We start from the raw sequence: 22,239 nt of genomic DNA on the forward strand, positions 1-22,239 counted from the left end.
TAAGTGTAATTTTTTTTAGAGAGAGATTTAGCCTTAACTAAATCCGTCTTTAGTGAGAGTGTCAGAGATGAAATTGCCTAGCGAGTGTGCAATATTCATGTTCTCCATTCTCTTCTCGATGAGGACAACTTCAACGAAGTTCTTTGGATTCCTTAGATCATAGTCCCTGAAGAGTTATTGGCAGTAAAAATACTCAATGTTACAATATCATTCCTCTTTTAGTATTTGTTCGTTATAAATTGATGGAAAGACACATGTAAGCCATCAAGATGAGTAAAATTTAAAAATAAACATATTTTTTTATAATATTTAAAAAAAGGGTTATTAAGTTATATAGCCACACGGTTATAGTGAATTGTGATATAACACACCTTTCGTTAATTTATTGTAAATAACCAAGTTAACTTATTAACAGATTAATAAAAGACTTATTTAATCCAACCAAACATGTAAAAAAATGTAGTTAATAGGCTGCCACGTATGCAAGTTGACTATTTACAAAGTATTTACTAAATGTTGGCTAATTTACAATTCCTACAGTTTAGGCGGTTTACGTAAAAAATTGCTCTCTCTCTCTCTCTCTCTCTCTCTCTCTCTCTCTCTCTCTCTCTCTCTCTCTCTCTCTCTCTCTCTCTCTCTCTCTCTCTCTCTCTCGCTCGGCTTGAATCTTCTTCTCCTCCAATGCATTTTTGTTTATTTTAATATTTATTTTACACTGAAAAGGCTTAAATATTTTTTATTTTTAAATAAATTACAAATATATTAAAGAACAATGAATAAAGAGTTAAAAACGCTTTATTATCTTTTTCTAATTTAATATTATTTATTTGATAAAACATTAAAAGAATAAAATTTTGCTCATCTAGATGACTTACATGTGTCTTTTCATTCATTTTTAACGCACATGTACTAATAAATGCAAGATATTATAACATTTAGTATTTTTCCCGTAACTTTTAAAGAATGAGTATTAAAAGTATTGAGTAATTTTGCCGTCTATAACTCGTCCTAAAAAAAGACGAGCTTTGTCGACATTTCACCAAAGATGGAATGTATTCAGACAAGAGTGGGAATAAAGTGGCAAGTAACTCCTTATAATTGTGGATCGTCAAATCCTAGACCCACCGGACGATGGTGAGAGCGGGTGTGGAGTCTTAATGTTCACCCAAAGATTCGGGTGTTTACATGGAAAGTGGAAAGATATTAGATCCTTACGGCCAAAAAATTATCTATGAGGGGCATAGCAATTGACCCGACATGTGCCAGGCGTGGCAAGGAAAGAGATATTACTTTTCACGCGTTATGCGGTTGTCGGAAAATGGTCCGAATTTGGAAGATATCTTGGTGGTGGAAGCTCATCAAAGACGAGTTTAGAAGGTGCATCATCAGATTTATCATTCGGGCTCAACAAGTGCTTTATGTGCACAACTTTGATGTTTTTCACATTTTTTATGTGTAATTGTTGGAATCTAAGGAACAGCTGGTTCACACAGGGAGAGTTGGAGCTCTCATGAATCTGATTAATCGGTCTTTAAATTATGTGATAGATTCTCGTAGCAGCTCGGGGTTTCAAACCGGGTGCAAAGGCAGCGACAACAATCCAAGGTCGGTGACGATTGCAGCTAAATGTGGACATTTTAACCGTTCACCGGTTATATTTAACTAGTCGATTAATTTACATTTTAACCGGTGTAATTTAACCGATCGAATAATTTAAACCGTTTGTTATGGTTAAAATTAACCAAGCGATTAATTTTAACCAACAATTTTATGGTTAATCGCGATTAACCAACTAAGAAGAAAAAAAAATATTGAAACTAACAGTTAATTAGCTAATTGTTCTAAAACAATCGTGATTAACCGGTTAGATTTTTAACGGTTTTAATTGTGGTGCAGAATCTTGGATTGTCTTCTCTTCTTGTCCAGACGAACTGTAAGGCATTGGGGCTGCTCTATCACTATCACTCAAGTGCTAAAAACAATGTATATGTTGATTGGTTGAAGAATCTTCTGGATTTTTGATGATTCTGGAACATCAATGCGATCACTTCATATCATGATTTGAGCACTTTCATATCGGAATTCCCAAAAAACCAACTAAGATCACAAAAAAAAATTGTAGAAAACTGCAAAAATTTCGAAAATTTTGAAATTTTATGAACTTTAATTTTATAATTATATATAATAGATATAAATTTCTATAAACCCGTACCTAAACCTGGCCTAACGGTAGCGGGACGAGACGAAATCCCCCCTACCGTTAGGCACGGTAACGGGAGCGGAACTCCCGTTACTTCGACCGGGACGGGACGGGAGTCCCGTTAATGAGACTATCAGGATACGGTTATCCCGTTAGTCCCGGCCGAGATTTTTTTTTTAATTTCGGCGATCCAACGGCCGAAAAAAATAGCCGTTGTTAATTTGACCATTTTAATATAGCCGTTATAGGCAATTTCGGCCACTTTTTTTTTTTTTTTTTTTTTTTTTTTTTTTACCCATTTATTTCTAAAATCTATAAATACCCCCCACATTTCACTCATTTTTTTCACACCTTTCCTTCAAACTCTCTCAAATTCTCTCAATCTCAATCTCAAATACTCTCAAACTCTCTCGATTTTAATCTCTAATACTCTTTACCGCTTTCAATTTTTCATGGCATCATCATCCCACAACCGAGGAGGTCGAAGGGGAAGAGCTTCCCGAGGTGAACGAATTCACCTTTTTGAAGAAAATTGGTTGCACTTGTCTCAAAACGCTCCCGATCTAAACACCGAATACTCTTTCGATCCAAATTATGTTGCTCCTACTTTTGGTCATTCGGAATTCACCGAAATTCCAAACACCCAAGTGCCATACTACCCTTAAATGGATCCGAGCAAGCCTATCAAGCTCAAATTCCGCCATACGAAGTGGCTTACGAAGCATTTCAAGAATACGAGCAACATATGCGTGAATCCCAAAATCCAATTGAAGAACAAGACGACGATGAAACCCAAAATCCAAATAAAGAAGAGGAGGAAGAGGAAGAAGAAGACCTACCACCACCACCACCACCACCTCAACGTCGAAGTCAAAGTCAAGTTCCACGACCTCGACAACGTGAACAATAAGAGGAGACACAACAACGACGAGCACGACAGCAACAACAACAACAACAACATGAAGGTGCTCAACAACAACAACAACCACCTCAACAATCACAACAACAACCACGACGTCGAAGTAGGTCCGTTGCGTGGTTTGAAGAGGTGATGGCGAACGGCGAAAAAGCCGGAAAATGTCACAATTGTAGCAAAATCTTCAGCGCTCACAGCACAAGAGTAGGGACGTCGCTATTCACTGCCAGGGGACGCAATCTAGAGCCTCGTCAAGCGCTGTAAGTCACATCGATCCTGTAAGCTTTAGACGTGATTTAGTAGAATATTTTGTTTCCACCGATCTGGACTGGTCAATCAAAGATGGATTTCATGAGTGTTGTAGTGCATAATATAGACGCCGATTGGAACCTCAACAAACGTATCATAGCCTTTAGGAGGATAGAAAGTTCTCACACTAGTCAAAACATCTTAGACATCATAGTTAGTGTTATAGCTGAGTGAGATTTAACCGATAGGATTATATCCGTAACCTTAGATAATGCCACAAGCAACAACGCCATGATTAGAGAGTTAAATGAGAAACTTCATTGTGACGATACCCTTTTGCATCAACGATGTGCTACCCATATCATAAACCTTATAGTTCAAGCTGGAGCCGCTAGTGATGACCCTTCGATCACCAAGATTAGGAATTACATTAGTTGGATAAATAGTTCAACCTCCAGAGTAGACGAGCTTAAGAGACGTCTTAGACTAAACGGTCTCCAAGAGCGCACCTTTTATATAGATAACAAAATTAGGTGGAATTCTACTTTTCTCATGTTGATCAACTTTTTATCCGAACATTATGTCAATGTTATTGTTTCTTACATTAACAGTGACACATGGCGATGACGCTATCACCGAATATGATATTAGGATGGCTGAATCATTTGTTTGTTTTCTCGATATTTTTTACAAAGAAACTTGTTATCTCTTTGCTGTTTACACTCCTACTTCTTTTCTCGGTCTTCATACTATGACCGCAATTGCTGTGCATTTTGATAAATATAAAAACGAAACAATTTTTGAAAATTGAATTCAAGTAATGAGAGCCAAGTTTCTAAAATATTGGGGGGTTGGAAAGGTTCCATTACTATACGGTTTTGGAGCCATTCTAGACTGCCGATGTAAAATTGGTGGTTTAATTTTTTTTTAAGTACATTAGAAACCATTTCGAGGACCAAGATTACGTTGCACTTGATCTCGCAAGGATCGTGCAAGCTTTTTATGATCTTTTCAGGGTATACGAGGCGAAACTCCTACCGCAATATCGAGCACAAGCAAATCAATCACAGACGCAGTATCCAAGAAGACACTAATACACGAATGTCTTTGTCAACGCGTCCGCTTACAGCCCATCGCCTCAACAACAAGAAGCTGTGACAAGTTAGACGAGGTCGAGCCCAGCCGACGCACGGTCCCATCCGGAGATCCAAGAGTACGATCGGAACGAGTGGGTCAAACCGGATGACGAAGCCATCGACCTATTGGTTTGGTGGAGACAGAATGCGAGGAGGTTCCCGATCTTGTCATCTATGGCACAAGACATCCTCACCATCCATGTTTCAAACGTGTCATCTGAGGCGGCTTTTAGTAGCGCGGGCCGCATCATCGACGATAGAAGATGTAGCTTGAAACCGGAGATGGTCGAAGTATTGACGTGTGGTAAGGATTGGATTCAACATAGAAATCGAGCGCAAGAAACATTCATGTGCTTCGATATTCTTGACGATTTTGAAGTTGATTTCGTAAATGTAAACATCAATGGTTAGACTAACTTGTATAACTAAGGGATATCCCGGCCCTTGTCCGGGATAATTTTTCAAATAATTGACGAGGAAATGGGTGCTCTTTTTTCTCGCCGTCGCACCTTTTTAAGGGTCGGTGATGTTTTTTAAGAGACCCATTTTTAATTTTACATTCTTCTTTATTATTCTTTTCTACCCATTTATTTTAAAATCTTTTCAATTAAGTCCTTGTATATAATTATTTAAATTCATTTAAATCATTTTTTTAAATATATATTTTTTTTATGCCTAACGGAGTCCGAATCCTGTTAGGCGGGACTCCCGTTACCGTCCCGTTCATTAACGGGACGGACTCCCGTTTGGCCAACTAACGGGGGTCCGGGCTTGGCGGGAGCGGGAGTCACGGTATCTCCCCCCAAGCCAGGTTTACCCGTACCCTTAAATCCTGACTTGTGGCGTGGTAGTGCTAAACGATAACTCAATTCTTGTTAGTTCAAATGTATTTTGGTTAGATACACTCGAGTGAATCATTTTTTTGTTTTTTTGTTTGTGTGTGTGTGAAAAATTTCCTTTCATTTTAACAAAGATACCAGTACAAAAATAGTCCCATTTTTAACTACGGTTAAATACTCTGAACACATCTACTCGTGGGAATAAAATCCAACAGATAAAGAGTACGAGTTTTTGGGTTGGAAAATGTGTTATACCCTCACCATTGAAAATGTATTGCCTCCATGAATGAATTTAGTGTCATTCTTTTTCATTGAGCACTTGCTTCATAACTTCCTCTTGATGAACATGAAAGAGTTACCAATTCAATTGCATATCAAGATCAAGATTTCACAAACAAATGAAACTCATAAATAAAACCGAAGCCCAATTCATTTATTAGTCCTAACACGCCTTGGAAAAAAAAAAAATCCGAAAACAAAACCGAGCTAAGACACCAAAGGCAATGCAGAGATGTTCAATACACACATATATATACATTACGCAATATATAAAATCAGGCTACGAGCAATTGGATCTCGACTTCTCCGCACTCGACGTTCCTGAGACGCAGAATCATGTCCTGAGAAACCTTGCCGCCGGACCAAACAACGCGGCTCTCTTCGGTGAGGCAGTTTTGGGGGCTCGGCTCGAGCTTCGCGAGGGTAATATCGTCCGGGAGCCCCTGCAAGTGCATCTTCGAGGCCTTCATGAATGGGCCCACGTCGATGTCCGCTTCTCCGATCCTGTCGTCGTGACTGAACGTGTCTTTGTCATACACGCACTGCACCGCCAAGTATCCATTGTATAACAAACAAACAAAAAAAATGGCTTTTTGAAGAACAGAAAAATCTCGGAACGTGTTAAATTAAACGATGCAATCTCTACCGCCAAAGCATTCACCATTTGAAAGGCTGAACTCTGAATTTCCGCCTTTATAAATAGTTTCGAAAGGACGTGCCTTGGCCAAAAATCAGTATAAACAAACTAAATAGCGTAAATGCCGATTCGTTGAGCATTTCCATTTGTACATAGTTCTACAGCTTCCTATTTGCTCCTTAACATGAACATCTAGGAAAACAAAACTGTAAATCCAGTTTAATCTTCTTTTCATAAGCCCTGCGAGTTTGAGAAGCACTTACAAGCTTAATTGGGACATGTGGATCAGTGGCACCAAGAGTCAAGTAGTCATTCCATTCAGGGTTTACATTCCCTTTTATCACCCGAGTCTTCACCTTCTGTAACACACCTCAGAATTCCAATTTTAAAAAATAAAATCTCCATTACATAAATTACTCAGCTTTTTCCCATTTTCAATTTGGAGAAACAAAAATACGAACCAATATTTTTTTTTATATAAAATTAAACCATGGAAACCAAAAGCCCATAAAATTTGGGGAATTCGCGAAATTTATGTAATAATTGGAGTAGAAAGGTAAATGAGAAGACCTGATTGGCCAACTTGAGGACAACATATGGGTCGCTGGTGGTTAGGTCTCTAACCGCAAGGTTCGTGCCTCTTTTCACGTGGATCCTCACGTACACCATTTTGATACTCATTTGATTTTCTGATGATTCTTGTATGGGATAATCGATCAGAGAGAGAGAGAGAGAGAGAAGATGTTGATGAATGAGGTGTGTGATAGAATTATCGTGGAGCAAAATAATTCTAAAAGTACAGATGACTATTGTTTGTATGAATGATTTGCCAAATCACCTTCCGCACGGTTTTTACAGTTGCTTCGCTTGAATGACCGCCACGTGGTATAAGGACTTGATCTTCAAAATATAAACAAGTATTCAAGACTAGACGTTAGGTGTGAATTAGAGAAACAATTGCAGCACTAAAAATTCTCTCAAAAAAAAAAAAAATGCAGCACTAAAAATGTATTTTGATTTTGACAACATGAAACCCTTTTTCGTTTTTTTTTTAAATTAATTTATTTTATATCTTTGTACCTCATATTTTCAAGTTTATCGCAAAAATACTCCTTAATTATCTATTTCTTAGCGCCGAGCTAAATATCCCGAACTTGTTAATTTAGTGGCTTAGTCGGTTTCTTCGAAAAGTACATTGGGATCTTAGGCACTAAGGCGTCGTTGAAATTTTGGTCACTATCATGCCCACGAAGATGAAGTCGCATACATATCAATAATTGAGTACTAATATTTTCGTTGTTTGATTATGTGATTTAGCGACCCTTAACACCGTTGGAAAAAGTGAAGATTATGGATAATAAATAGTATTTCTTATCTTGTGAGCGATTGATTTTTGGCAAAGATTTGAGTGGAGTCCACTCAACAGAATTGGGTAATTCCAACGTTTTATTATTCCTTGCGAAAAGGGATATAAAATCAGTTAGAAATTTGCCAAAATCAGAGTTATAATGAATGAGAAATTGATTCTCAAAGTGTGCTTAAAGAAATACATTAATTTTATTGTTTGTAGGAAGTGAAATGCAAGAGTCACATGTGGAATGAGAATGGACATATAAGTAAGCTTATATATGCAATTTGTACCAAAGGGTTTGAGTTTCCAATGGTGACCTAGTTTTGTAGAGAGACAATGACTTAGGGAAGCCCAAGTCCACCACACGCACGCCACCGCCGCCACCGTCCGGTCGGTTGTGCCGGGCTTGGGCTTGTTTGTGGTGATCCTTATCTTTTTATTGCAAATTTCACTTTTAAAAGTTTTAATTCCTCAAATAACTCTTTTGTTATGTTTGGAATTAATCCTTGGAGTTGTATAACCGTGCATTTATGGCAGCGGTTTCCTGCATTGTGTAGTAAAACGTTCCTGAACGGCTTTTCATGGTTAATATTCCTGAACGGTTTTGCATGGTTAATATTAGCCAACTAACGAGCATTAATGTGATTAAAGGCCATAAAGGCTTATTACGTTTTTTTGTTCAAGTTCTTGTTGTTGGTGGATCGAGCGCGCATCGGACACGAACGATCGCTCCGATGCGACTCGTTTGAGATGATTCCACCATATAACCATATTAATGCGGAAAAATAATTAATTACGCTGATCATAAACTAATTAAATTATGGTTATAATTAACAAGATCTAGTTATGTTTAATTAATTTAATTCACGAGAGCATATAAGTCAAGCAACCGATATAAGAGTAGACGAGTACTTACATTGATTTTCGGTTCAGCTACAGAACGCTCCAATCCAATCGCGTACTCCTTGCGTCGTCTTGATGAAGGACTCGAGGATGACACCTTAGTCTTCCGAAACGTAATCTCCGAGACGAATAAGAAAGATGAGTGGGCACAGTCTTTATCTCACTAGATCACGAAACTAGGTGTTTCGAGATCTCTCTCTTATTTTACTAAGAATGGAAACGAATTTCCGAGGGGAGGGAGAGGCAGATGCACGGCCAAGGGAGGCTAGTGATGCACGAAATTTCTCTCAAAAATTCCTTAAAATAATTGCTTATTTTTGCCTTCTCATGAACCCCTATTTATAGTAGTAAAAATGAGATATTCATGGAATCTTCCAGAATATTTTATTTTCTTTTATTGTGTTCACACTAGTGGATTAAATCTAGGCCATTGGATCTCAACAAGTGAATCCTACTTTTTCTCTCATCCATCAGATCAATATCTATGGGATATTATTCTTTTATTTAAATAGAGAATAATTTATTTAGTGAGATAATAAAGGAGAATATATTATTCTCCTAAATATTCTCATAAATACTTTCCTTTAAATAAGGAGAAAATATAGGACAATATCTTATATTTTTCTCTCTCCTTTATTTAAACAACTAAAGAGAAAATATTGGTAAATACCAATATTATAAAATTCGAATTTTAGGCACACGGCCAAGGGGGAATTTGCGCAAACCCTAGTGCCAAAAATTCCCAAATCCGATTTTCATATTTTGTGAAAGGCCCAATTGCTTAAAACCCAATTAATTATTTATTTACTTGGTCCAACAATAAACAAATAATTAATAATTGTTTATTTACTTGATCAAACAATAAATAAACAATTCTACCATAAATATTTATTTAATTCTGCGAATACCCGTTTTCCAGAATTAATGCTGTCAATCACAATTACAGCAAGTGAGATTAATAATGGTAAACATTATTATACGAAAGTTCTTATCCGCCTTTATCAGAGCCGAATCGGGGACTATGGACCTAGTAATAGGAGCTTAACAAATCCGATGAAAAAGACGAAATAGTCCTTTCTCTTTTGTCCATCGATTCGTCTAATCTTGGTCAAATACTCCACCTTGTAAGCCAAGACTGAACTCTCCTTTATACTAGAATTATATTTACTCATCGTGACGAGTGTCCACTGATATAGTCAGTTCGTGATCAAGATCCTCCAGGTTCAACCCGTGTCAAGAGAAGTCAATTTTTCCGTTATACTTCTCTTGATACATATCAGCCCTAAGCATTGTTGCTTCCCCAGCGAAAGATTCTTTCGAACGTTACTTACTTCGAAAGTGCTAGCAATCTATCGGTTCTGGAATCAACCCTTAGGTGAGTGAACATTAACCTTCTTTCAGGAAGGCTGGATTCCGTATCTGTAAATCATTTCCCACTCGAATTATGCTCTGAGAAAACTCCCAAGACATAAGTTGTGATTAGCATGAATAGCCTTTTAGCGAACGAGTCAAAGAGCTCAGTAACATAACCCAGTGTCCATGATCACTTCAGGATTTAGATCAAGTCTCACTGTGACCATCATAGTGACCTCGGTTAGTGTGTCGTAACGGTCCTTAAACGACACATCTACAACCAAGACCTGTCCAAGTCGTACACTTACCACAAGTGTAGAATGCTCCCACATAGTGATCAGCCTTCACCTATGTGTTCCACATATATGACTTTAGATATAGCTTTCCAGGCGTATATCAGTCATCGACCATGTTTTAGCGCACCGCCCGAACTCAGGTGCCCAACACGTGACTCAATTAGATACGGAGGCTATGGAAGATAGTTGTTATTGATTCTAATTGTTTAGAACTCAACCCACTAATCATATAATGCTAATAAAGTAATCTTATTATCGAATTTAGTAATCATTATCTTCAAGTGGGCAATATTCCCAACACTTGTAACCTCTCAGACTTGGTGGACTATAAATAGATGCATTCACCTCTCATTCGAACACACTTCCAGAAATCTTTTCTCTCTATATTCCTCTCTGAAATCGTTTTTTGTTTTTCCTTGTAGTCGGTGGTTGGTTATGCTACTGTCTTAGTTCGCCAGAGAAGTTCTGTTGGTGCATAGCTCTTCTCTTTCCGCCTTTGTATCCTGAGAGGTAAATTGCTCGTCGATTTCCAGTACCCGTGAAAGAGCAATATTACTTTAAGGAAACCGTCGAACGGTCCTCGACGTTCCTTTAAATTTTTTTTTTCTTTCCTTTCTTCACGTACCTATTATTTTGTTGTTGTTGTTATTCATATTTCTAGCTTTCGTGATATTTTATATATTTATTTCTTCTACTAAGTTTGTCTTATTTTTCTGTTAAATAAATATTATTTCCGTAATATTTCTAACAAACATTACTACAAATAAGACATAAAAATGACTTAAAAAATATTTAAAGTCGTCATAAAGACATTACAAAAACGTTTTCGAAAGTCTAAAGAAAACGTCTTCAACTTTTAAAAATGACATCATAAAAGTTCCACTGAATGATGTATGAAGACGTTTCTTTGGTGTCTTATATTTTAATACATGTGGCGTTTAAAACAAAAATTGATAACATCTTCCTTTTATAATTGTCGACATTTTTTTGTGCCATTTTTTGTATTTGATAGCATTAGAAAAATGCCGCTAAACCATTTTCCTAGTAGTGGTCAATATATACTGCAATGAAAAACTAAAAATCAAACGCAAACTCATATAATCTAAGGTTTCTTAATGGCAACATGTATGTCTGTCAGTCTGTGTTGGACTTCGATTAATGTCGTATGAAAATTAAATAATATTTAAACTAGTGTATTAGAGGTTATGACTTTTTATATAGAGTGAGTTAAAGAACCCTGTAAAACTATGAATATAAAAAAACAATAAGTTAGAACTTAGAAGAAACGTCCGCGGGCTTTTTGTAACGACCGCATCAGTATCTGACACGCTTTTGGGCTTCCGTGTTAACTACAAACGATAAGATAGCGATACAAAGTCAACGAAAATGTGTATAACAATTTACATGGACAACACAACTATACGTGTATTAATATACTTATCTAATATAATCTGACACGCCTTTGGCAACCACCGTGTCAACATGAACAAAATATAGACCAAGAACGAGCCAATCTGACATTATGACATACATACATAGACAACATTTTCTCTCATTAAATAAATATCCAATGAATATGTTGATTAAGTTGAAAAGTCTCCGTTATTGCAACTTGCTAGGCAATCATACAGATGTAATAAATACAAGGGATGTGCCTCTTTTAATCGATTTGATATTTTATAGAGTTTCCAATAGTTGATCAAGATAAGCTCATCTCTCTCTCTCTCTCTCTCAAAGTAGACCTTTGAGGGTAATTAATTAGAGCACTTGCATAACCTAATTAATTACAGAAATAGCAATAATGGGGAATTTGAAGATCAACGTGCAAAGAGGAGTGAATCTCGCAGTGAGAGACATCATAACCAGCGACCCTTACGTTGTGCTCAGATTGGGCAACCAGGTTTGTAATTCACTATCATATATCTTCACAAATACATATAATTATCTCCTCTCAAATTTAAACTAGTTAATCCTTTATTCCTTTGTTATAATACTTAATACCATGACTAGATCAAGTCAGAATTAGAAATATGGTGAAGAAGGCGGTTTTGGCCATCTAAGAGTTCATTAATTCGAATGTATAATTCAATTGACTTGATTAAATATATATATATTTGTTTCTGCAGAAACTGAAGACTCGGGTGATAAAAGGGAACGTGAATCCCGAGTGGAACGAGACTTTTAATATATCTGCCACCGATCCAAACATCCCAATTAAGCTTGTAAGTAAAGCAATATCATAGAATTTTTTTTTTTTTTTTTTTCGGGATCAAAACAAAAGCCAAGAACTTTGAGCATTACTGATCAACAAATATTGTTTGTAGGTTGTGTATGACAAGGACACGTTCAGCTTCGACGACAAAATGGGAGACGCGGAGATCGACGTGGGACCGTTTCTGAAGGCGTTGAAGATGCACTTGAAGGGTCTCCCGGAAGGAATCGCGGTCTCTAAAGTACAGCCGAGCAACCAAAATTGCCTCACAGAGGAGAGTTGTGTGGTTTGGTCCGGCGGAAAAGTAGTTCAGACTATGTTTCTTCGCCTAAGAAATGTCGAGTGCGGAGAAGTCGAGATCCAGCTCCGCTCCGCTTGATTTTTGTTGTTTTTTTATTTATTTATTATTTTTTGTACTATAGACTGCGTTTATTTTGGGTGCCGTCTAATATTTTTGACGTCATGCGATTCTACGACGTCCAAAAAGCGCAGTAATATGTATTTAATGATGTTTTTTAGGCGTCGTCTATCAACTTTTTTTTTTTTTTTTTTTTTTTTTTTTGTAGTAGTAGTAAGAGTAACTACTGTACGGCTATAGGTTTGCTATGTTGTGGTTTCATTGTAAATGAGTAATTCTTTTGTGTAATTATATATATTGCTTGTTGGTGGTGGTGCTATAGCGAACTATAAAAAAATTGTCTCTCCCTAGGATCATAAACATCATAATTTTCCAGAAAAAGCATGAAACATATGCAAGTTATTTCCCAAGAAAAAATACCATCAAACGCCGCCGCGGCACTCTGTAAGCATTACAACATATAATGACTTTAGTTAGGACATTTGTCGCAGCTAAAATCCGGGGAAAAAGTCCGCGGCTATTTCAGTTTCAGCTGCAACTTTGAACACAAACTGTTTACAAATTATAATAGTTTTTTGTGATGTAGCATTGATATCATTCCAATAAAAGGGGAAAAGTAACACAAATAACTTATTTGGAGACAATAATTCTTTGAATCCTTGAAATTTCAAACCTCCAAAAAAAAAAAAAAAAATTCATTTATCGTTATAAGACGCTTTTTTTTTATTATCTAATTTTAAATGAATAAACAGCATGAAAAAAAAGTGTTAAGTGAAAATAATAGTCAAACGAGATATTCATAGAATAAAAGGATTAAACTTTAAAAAAGAAGATATTGGAAGTCACTTAAATTGGGTCAGCCCACGTTAAACTATGACCAAAAGCCTCGCCAAGACGAGATTTGGCCACAAGTAGTAATAGTTTCAATATTTTTTTTATCAAAATAAACCAAAATATAGTTTTGGACACTTCTAGTAACATGTCTAATGTGCAATGTTCATTTTACTTTTAAATTTATTTTCTTTACATTTTTTCCTTTTTCCTTTCTTTCCTTTTGTTTTTTTTTTTTTAATGTTTTTTTTTTCTCTTTTTCTCTTTGTTCTCCATGTTCTCTTTCTCTATGTTCTTTTTTCTATTTTTTTTTCTTTTAAATCATTTTCTCTAAGATGTTTCATATGAAAATGGTTTTTTATACTTGTATTGGATGATATATTTTTTTTTGTTTAAGCTCGTATCAATCATATGTCTGCAATTTTATGTTATTGTAGACATGTATTATAAATATATGTAATTGAAAATATGTGTGTCTACAAATCAAAGATTAAAATACTGTTATGATTTAAAAAAAAAAAATTATAATTGTAGACATGTATATCTACAATTTCTGTAATTGTAGACATGTATTTCTACAATTTCAAAAATTGTAGACATGTATGTCTATAAATTTCGATAATTGTAGATATATATATATATATATATATATATATATATATATATATATATATATATATATATATATATGGCAAACACCTTGTATTTACATAATCAATAATTTTACTTTACTAACCCGCACACACACAATTTTATTGATTATAAATACAGTTACATCGATAACATGGAAAACAAATACATTTCTAAGAGTAACCAAGCCAATAGACCAACAAAGCAACTAACTAACTGAACAGAACACGTCCAATCATCTTCTTCATAGCCACAGTTACCATGACTCGGTAGCGTCTCCAAACTCTAGTTTTTTCAACATATATATCACATAAGTAAATAACCTCGCTTTTTTGCCTCATCCAAAAAAAAAAAAAATACTACACAAGAATTAGAAATACCGGTACAAAAATTTATCAAAGAAGTGAAGACATGAATGCTAAAGTTAAACAAAAAAAATCCTAATATTATCAAATTTTAATGCATTGTTTCTTTCTAGACAATTAGGAGCAGAAAGGAAAAAGGAAAAAAAAATCATACCTTTCTCTTTGTAACTACGCATAAGATAACACTGAACTTCTTTTTCAGTTTTTGTTCACATTCCTCCATTAGGTGTTTCTGAAGCAAAATTTAGAGCTCATTCACATTCAACTGAGGAAACAAATCTTGAAGTACTCACCTGGATAAGTATTGAAGCTGCAGTGTCTTTTTTTTCACGTAATGTCGAAGCTCACGTTCTTGAGAAACCTTTTGAAGAAGAGCGTCTCTCGTGATTATAGATTTTTTCAAAAAATAAATAATTGCATAGCATAAGATCTATCGCGCAAATCGGTGAAACGATCAATTCTATGTTTTTAGGGATATATCCACAACAGTGGCTCCTCTGCTCGAACGCGATTGCCATCATGCTGGCCGACGGGGACGAGATGAAAATACAAGGAAAAAAAAATATGAGGGAAAACAATAGGAAAAATCAGGTTGTGTTTGGAAGTCATGGAAAATATGAGAAAAAATTGAGGAAAAAGTAAGAAAGATATACACAAATTTGGAGGGATTCTCATTTTTCATCTAATGTTCCCGAGAAAATGGAACAACACTTAAGTTATATAATTTTCCTCTTGCTTTCCCTCATACTTACATTTCCATCATACTTTCCATCCATCCAAAGAACCAAAGAAAGTAGAAGGGAATTCCATTTTCCTTTCCCTCTTATTTTACAGGTTTCAAACGGAGCCTTAGACAACATTAAAAGAGCCATTGACCAAATCTTAAGAAATGTAAGGAGTTTGGAGGTAAAGAAGGTTAAAAGATTGAACATGGAATCACTCAAATAGAAGTGTTGTTGTCCAATTCTGGGGCTCTTGCCTCTTTTCTCGTCTGTTGCTAGTTCGCTAAAATGTTCCATTTTGTTGACCATGGGTGGTAGGGCTGTACCAAAATAAACCTAAATAAGATGAAACCCAATCATCGAACGGATAAAAAAAAAATAGATGCCATGTCATTTAACTAAAATTCAGATTCTGATAATCGATCTAGTTTAAAAAACTGGACCGAATATCAATTTTTAATTTTAGCAAAATCGAATTTCGGATATTTAACTGATTATTTAAAAAAAAAAAAATCACGGTAGGATTGTATTACTCATTTTACTCGGATTTTGATGTAATAATTTTAGAATCGGGCATGGATTTAAAATTACTTTAAAAGTGATTATGAATTTTAAGAACTGGATAACCAGTTTAATTAATCCGGTTTTAAAACTGGATCTGGATTTTAATGAACCAGATAACCGATTTTTGAAAAGCGAGTATCAAAACATATTGGATTTAAAAAATTGGATAATCAAATTTCGATTTTGGACTAAATGAGACCGATTATAATTTGAGATTCGAATATGAAAACTGTTCAAAATCGAACTGAATAGATCTAGTTTCAGCTTTAACGGGTGGACTAGGAGAGAAGTTCAAATTTAGCGGCCCAACTATTAAGTCAATGGGCATTGCAATCTCGAAATTCTGTTTTTTTGTTCAATTGGATGAGTTCCGCCCCTTGTACGGGACACGCAACAAAAGCCGGGGATTTCAATGAGAAGTATTGAGGGGCATAGAGGTTTTAAAGAGATCCATTCGATTTAAAGAAAGAAAAAAAACAATAAAAGCACTTTAACAAAAGTAGCTAATCATTTATAAATATCTAAACTTAATTTTAATATAATTGTCACGCATTACTGCGTTCTTGTGATGGAACAAGATCAACCCACTGAAGCTGAAGTTCAACTTCACCACATTCGACATTCCTAAGCCTCACGACCATGTCTTGCACAAGTCTGTTATTGGAAAGCATTATTTTGCTCTCTTCGGCCAGGCAGTTTTGCCTAGTTGGCAGTGCCTTGGAGATTATGGTTCCATCTGGAATGTTCTTCAGTTCCATCTTCGAAGCCTTGAACAACCCGTCTATCTCGAACTCCGCGTCGCCCATTTTGTCATCGAAGCTAAATGTGTCCTTGTCATACACAAACTGCCAAAAACAAAATCCAATTTTGCGTGTCAGGGAATTGATTCCAGCAAATAAAAACATCGTTGACTTGTTAGCTGTCTGTTCCTTGGTCTTTTTTTCAACCGAAATTTAGCCTTCAGTTCTGTCCGCAGATAATCACGGAAAAGCGATCTTCAACTGATTTTAAGATTTCTACCGTTTTCTTGTGGCGTTTTTAATCATTAGATAAAAATCAGTTAATTATTTATTTAATACATCAAATTAAATTACAATGATTCTATCCCTTCAGTATATGAACAGAGATTAAAGTTTACATAAATAGCACTAAAACTGTAAATAGAAATATTGGATGTATACATATATTATGTGATATTATTTACCAGTTTGATTGGAATTCCTGGATCAGAAACCGAGAGCGTTAGATAATCATTCCACTCAGGATTGACGTTTTTCTTCACTACGTGAGTCTTCACTTTCTGCAGCCATACATGGATTTTTAGATAAGAAATTTTATGGCCAAAACTCACACCAAAAATAGGTTGATTACATAATCTAATTTGGAAAATATTTTGATTTAATGATAAGGTATTACTTCCTTGATTTAATTATTTTATTTTTTATTTTTGGGAAGAAAGATGGTATGACTTGGGGAGAGTAGTATTTCCCCCTAAATCTTGATTCATGTCCACAACCACTGAATCAAAGATTTTGACAGATATCAACATGATGACATTCCGAAAAATGAATGCCCAAAATTACAAAACCCAAATCTTGGCACCAAATGAAATTAAATATAAAAAAGAAAAGAAAATAGTGTATATACCTGTTTGCCCATCTTGAAAATAACATAGGGATCACTACTTGTGGAGTCTCTGATGGCAAGGTTCACTCCTCTCTTTACATGGATCTTAAGAAGTCCCAACCACTTTTCCATTGTTTTTCTGTCGGAAACTCTAAATTTGTTCTTAATGCGAGAATGTTCTATAAAGAAAATATAAAAAATTGAAACTTGTGGTCGTGCTCTGGGGTGGTGATATCTGAGACTTTGAAGTGGGTTTTTTTATATATATTTTTCTAAGCAAAAAGGGTATTGCCTTAGTTGGCTTTGGATTAACGTTCAAGTGTGGTATTATATCAGTAAGTGAAGGTCACCTCTTTTTACAATTACGCGCCTTTAACCTTTTTTTTCCTGTTAAATCTGGATTCATTAATTGATCATGTGGAATTTTTTTCTGCTTTTAGTGACCCCGAACTTTCTAGACATGTGTCACACGCTTTCTTAATTTTTCTTTTAATGAAAATATCCGATTTATTTTCACATCTGCTTTTTATTTGTTATTTTATTTTTTATGTTAACACGAAAACAATGAGAAAAAAAAACATCAACTATATTTGCTTTTTACAAACAAACAAAAATAGTTGGTTGAAGCTTTATTCAAAATCAAATATAAGATAGATCAATTTATAGCTAAATTAAACATGAGTATGATTTTTTACTCGAAGAAAGAATGAGAGCTGCGCTACAATATATTAAGGCAGCTTTACTGCGAGTTGAGATTGAATCCACGATTTTCATTTCGGAAATAGTGTAGAATTATCAACTATGCTATGCTAAAAATCACTGCAAGAGCAAACTTCATGGGATAGATGTCAAAAAGGGAAAGGGTACCTAAAATATCATTAATTAAATAGTTATTACCTCAATTAGATGTTGGATACAATCAAGAAATCTAGAGCACCAAACAATGTTCAATTTACAATTGAGGCCATGATGCGTAGCCTCAGAAACAGAAGCAAAATTCTTCACGATCAAAGAGATAGCTGAGATTTGACTAAACAGATGGGCTCGTAAAAAAGTTGAATACTTTTAACTCTGAACAAGGTTTGTTTTTCTTTGTTTCTTTGAAAATTTGTGAGCAACTTTTCTCCTTATGTTTAATGGTGACTTTAACATGCTAGAATTTTGTCATGTGGTAGCCATCCATCAGTAGAATAATGTTTTATGTAGGAATTTTTTGAGCAAGAAATATATGGAAGATAATGGATCATGAATATATATAACTGGCACACATGTTTGTGAGGTAGCCTTCTTTTTTTAGACTTAATCATATCCCTATCTTGACCTTCCCAACCTCATACGAGGTTAGTACTTCAGTGATAAAACGCTTATAGGCCAAGCCAGAAGCCTACTACACGGCTTTACGGCCCTCGCTTTGGCATACACGAGGTTGTATTGGGTATTTGGGTTTCATCTCGAATGAAATTTCCATAAGACTTGCAATTTCAAGGAAAGATAAAGAAAAAGAAAAGGACCAAACTATGAGCTTGCATACTTAATAGAGCACAAAATAATCTAACCTCGTCCATATCAAACTCGAGTCGCTACACCAAAAGTCGTCAAAAGATTTAGAATTGACTACACCTGAAGTAAAACTTTAAGCTTTGTTATAAAAGTATTGTCGAGCTTAAGAGATTTAGAAAGATTGTCATCTTAAACAACAATAATTATGAATATATGTTAAAACAACAAAGAAACACTAAAGTATCCCTCGTTGACAAATAAGAAAAAAGTAACCCTCGTTGACAAATCATCATTGGAAGGAAGACTAGTAAAAACGCCTATCATCCTTTTAATGATGAGTAAATGGTGCATTCCTCGGTAACTTTATCACGATTCCAGTTGACTCTCACATTGCTAGGTATGAGGTTGGCATATGGGAGTCCCACATGTCTAAAATTTGGGCTTGGTATGCGGCTTTATATTTCTTAGACACCTTATCCTTAATAGCTAGTTCTTGTGGACGAGTTCTACACAAAATGTTATAACAATTGGAAACCCACCCCGACCCATGTTGCAGAAGGGGTGACCTGGAAAAGCCAAAGTGGGCCAGCCAGAGTGGACCAACGTGGAAGTCGGTGTCAAAAGCGTGGCGGTATATTACGATCCTAGTCGACTCTCACATTGCTAATTATGGATTTGCATGTGAGAGTCTCACTCACTAAAGTATGCGCCCGGTATGTGTATTTATAACCTATTGGGCACCCTCTTCCTAATAACTAGCTTTTGGTGATGAGTTATACCCAAAGGGCAAACTCCTTTTCACCAAGTGCATTATGAAAAGATCATCTATGGTGATCTTAGTCTTGTGCTTAGAAGCCAATACCATTAGCGTGATGATCATTCTCACAAAATTAGGGCCCATTTGAGGAAAAATTATACAAATTTCAGCTAAATAATTTCAAATTATCTCGTGAATTGAAAACCTGAGACCCTACATCTCAAAGAAAACTTCCTAGACATAAGTAAGAATTTGAGTCAATTCTTCATCATCCATCAAAATTGGTAGCGATGTCCGAGTTTGTATTAATCACTAGACAATCAACCGATGCAAATTTAAATTTCTAAAGTTTTTTTCTACCCACAAGGTGGAAGGACGTGAAAAAAAAAATGAAGGACGGGGTGAAGAAATTAAAAAAAAAAAAAAAAAAAGAAGAAGAAGAAATGACGCAGAACATAATGAAAGATCATTAGGACAAAAATATAGAATAAATGGAGAAGAAGAAATGACGCAGAACATAATGAAGAAGAAATGACGCAGAACATATGGTTGATTTAAATTCTTGAGAATTTCAATTCCAGAATTCAAAAATTCAAATCTACTATATAAATCAATCACCCAAAATTATTTTCAATTATCCAAAAGAAATATATATTCTCTATATATTTTGCTTACTAAATTTGATTACAAGTCACCTTATTACAGTATACTTAAGTTAATGTCCATATTTTCTATAACATAGGTTGTTGTCTTTTACCTCTCCTCACTGTTTTTTATATTATTTTATAAAATGAATAACATGATACCAATGTATTTCGAGGATTTTTTTTTTTTTAACACCGTTGAAGTCTTAATTGTCAAATTTTCAAATCTGATATATTTAGGTGTGGTTAGCTATAAACTTCACAAAAAAATATTGAGTTAGCGCCTATTTTGTTTCATGAAAAATAAATTCCCTGTTCGTGTGCGTACAAGTGTACGTGTGCTTGTGTGTGTGTGTGTGTGTGTGTGAGAGAGAGAGAGAGAGAGAGAGAGAGAGAGAGAGAGAGAGAGAGAGAGAGAGAGAGAGAGAGAGAGAGAGACTCACGCGAATTATTGAAAATTGATTTATTATAAATTTTCATACGGTGTACATCAAATTTATTTTTGTATTAAAAATGTTTGAACAATTATGTGTATCTATTCAAATTCAACATCAAAGCTAACTTCTTGGATCTGAGTCGCTGTTAGGCTATCCATATCAAGAGAAGATAACACGTATTTGAAGAATTTCAAAGTATTTGCAGGTGATCATTGCTTAGAATGCTTGTGATTTAAAATCCTTTTAGACAAATAGAAGCGCTATTTATCAGCTATCAAAAATGGATCAATCCAGGAAATTGTTGGAAAAACCTTGTAAAATAGATAGGTATTTAACAAAGGTGACTTTTCTTTTAATTGTTCACTTAAGAACCAAATAATATGTTATGAGTTAGAGAATGTGTAAGTGGGAAAGAGTATCGCATGAAACAAACACTAAAAAATTGATCTTATATATGTTCTAATTAATAACTCTTATTAAATGCTATGGAGCCTAGAGAATGCTACTTGTCACTTTCTCTTGCGTTACTTGCGCAGACAAGTGCAACGTTAGTGTCGGGCTCAGGCTCGAGCGTAGAAGCTTTAGTAGCTCTTTACAGACGCACTTAGGAATGGTGGCGAGTCTGGAGAAACGACGCAATTCGTGACCTCTCTCGCGGCGATTCTCGCAGTGGCAGTTGCCTTACAAACGGTCGCGTCCTCTAGCATTACTTATTATTTACTATCCATTTGAACGAACAGCTATATCGTTTGGAAACGAACGGTCGTTTGATCAACGATCGTGTCGTTCGCGACCATACCTGTCGTTCAAACGAACATGTACGACTGTTAGTTGTTACCATTCGCGAAGGTGTACGAATTTTTATATAAACAACGCCGAGTTTCTGGAATTCGTCACTTTGTATTCGAATCTAACCTCTCTCTTTCTCTAAAAACACGTTCTCCATAAATTTGTTATTGTTTACATTCGAATTTCACTGCGTCTTTGTGCAATCTGAATTAAAGTCTGTCATACCATGCGATGTTTTTGTCTAACCTCTAAGACATTTATGAGATACAATAGATACTATAAAAAAAATCGTATCTCGTGCGTGATTCAAACTCAGAGTTCCTCAACTTCAAAGTTACACAACGGAAATTCATCTGCATGTACGCGGCTAATGTTGGATATTCTCTCTCTCGTACACGTTTAGATACTTTTTATTTTTTCTGCGCAATTCTTTTATGTTTAATTTTGAAAATATATTTACACACATTGTAGCATTCACCCTTCCAATTTCGATTGGACTTGTGGTCCACGAAATTGAAACTTCTATACATGGAATATCCCATGATTTAATGCATGACGATTAACCTGATTGAATTTTTTTTTTTTTTTTTTTTGCGTGTTTCGCTTATGGATATGTTCACATGTTTCTTACTGCTGATGTGATGT

At 35.3% G+C, this 22,239-nt stretch overlaps 3 protein-coding genes across 3 annotated transcripts; 1 reads left to right on the forward strand and 2 right to left on the reverse strand.

Annotated features, from left to right (window-relative positions):
* Positions 1-5,748: 5,748 nt before the first annotated feature.
* Positions 5,749-7,097, reverse strand: LOC149406742 (protein C2-DOMAIN ABA-RELATED 5-like). Its single transcript, XM_089608489.1, has 3 exons — positions 6,827-7,097; positions 6,520-6,615; positions 5,749-6,161 (listed from the first exon to the last, which is right to left on the reverse strand). The coding sequence occupies exons 1-3, from the start codon at positions 6,935-6,937 to the stop codon at positions 5,895-5,897; spliced, it is 474 nt and encodes a 157-aa protein (XP_089464615.1). The 5' UTR covers positions 6,938-7,097; the 3' UTR covers positions 5,749-5,894.
* A 4,615-nt stretch (positions 7,098-11,712) lies between these two features.
* On the forward strand, positions 11,713-13,048 carry LOC149406743 (protein C2-DOMAIN ABA-RELATED 5-like). The gene is made up of 3 exons (XM_089625475.1): positions 11,713-12,059; positions 12,286-12,381; positions 12,484-13,048. The coding sequence occupies exons 1-3, from the start codon at positions 11,961-11,963 to the stop codon at positions 12,748-12,750; spliced, it is 462 nt and encodes a 153-aa protein (XP_089481601.1). The 5' UTR covers positions 11,713-11,960; the 3' UTR covers positions 12,751-13,048.
* Positions 13,049-16,196: 3,148 nt separating this feature from the next.
* Positions 16,197-17,796, reverse strand: LOC149406744 (GTPase activating protein 1-like). The gene is made up of 3 exons (XM_089608495.1): positions 17,489-17,796; positions 17,046-17,141; positions 16,197-16,686 (listed from the first exon to the last, which is right to left on the reverse strand). Exons 1-3 carry the CDS (start codon positions 17,597-17,599, stop codon positions 16,387-16,389), a joined length of 507 nt encoding a protein of 168 aa, XP_089464621.1. The 5' UTR covers positions 17,600-17,796; the 3' UTR covers positions 16,197-16,386.
* Positions 17,797-22,239: the final 4,443 nt, after the last annotated feature.

Source organism: Urtica dioica, chromosome 1 (genome assembly GCF_054948205.1).
Source record: "Urtica dioica subsp. dioica isolate 48M chromosome 1, U.dioica_male_clone48M_v1_H2, whole genome shotgun sequence".
In the NCBI taxonomy this organism is placed as follows: Eukaryota; Viridiplantae; Streptophyta; class Magnoliopsida; order Rosales; family Urticaceae; genus Urtica; species Urtica dioica.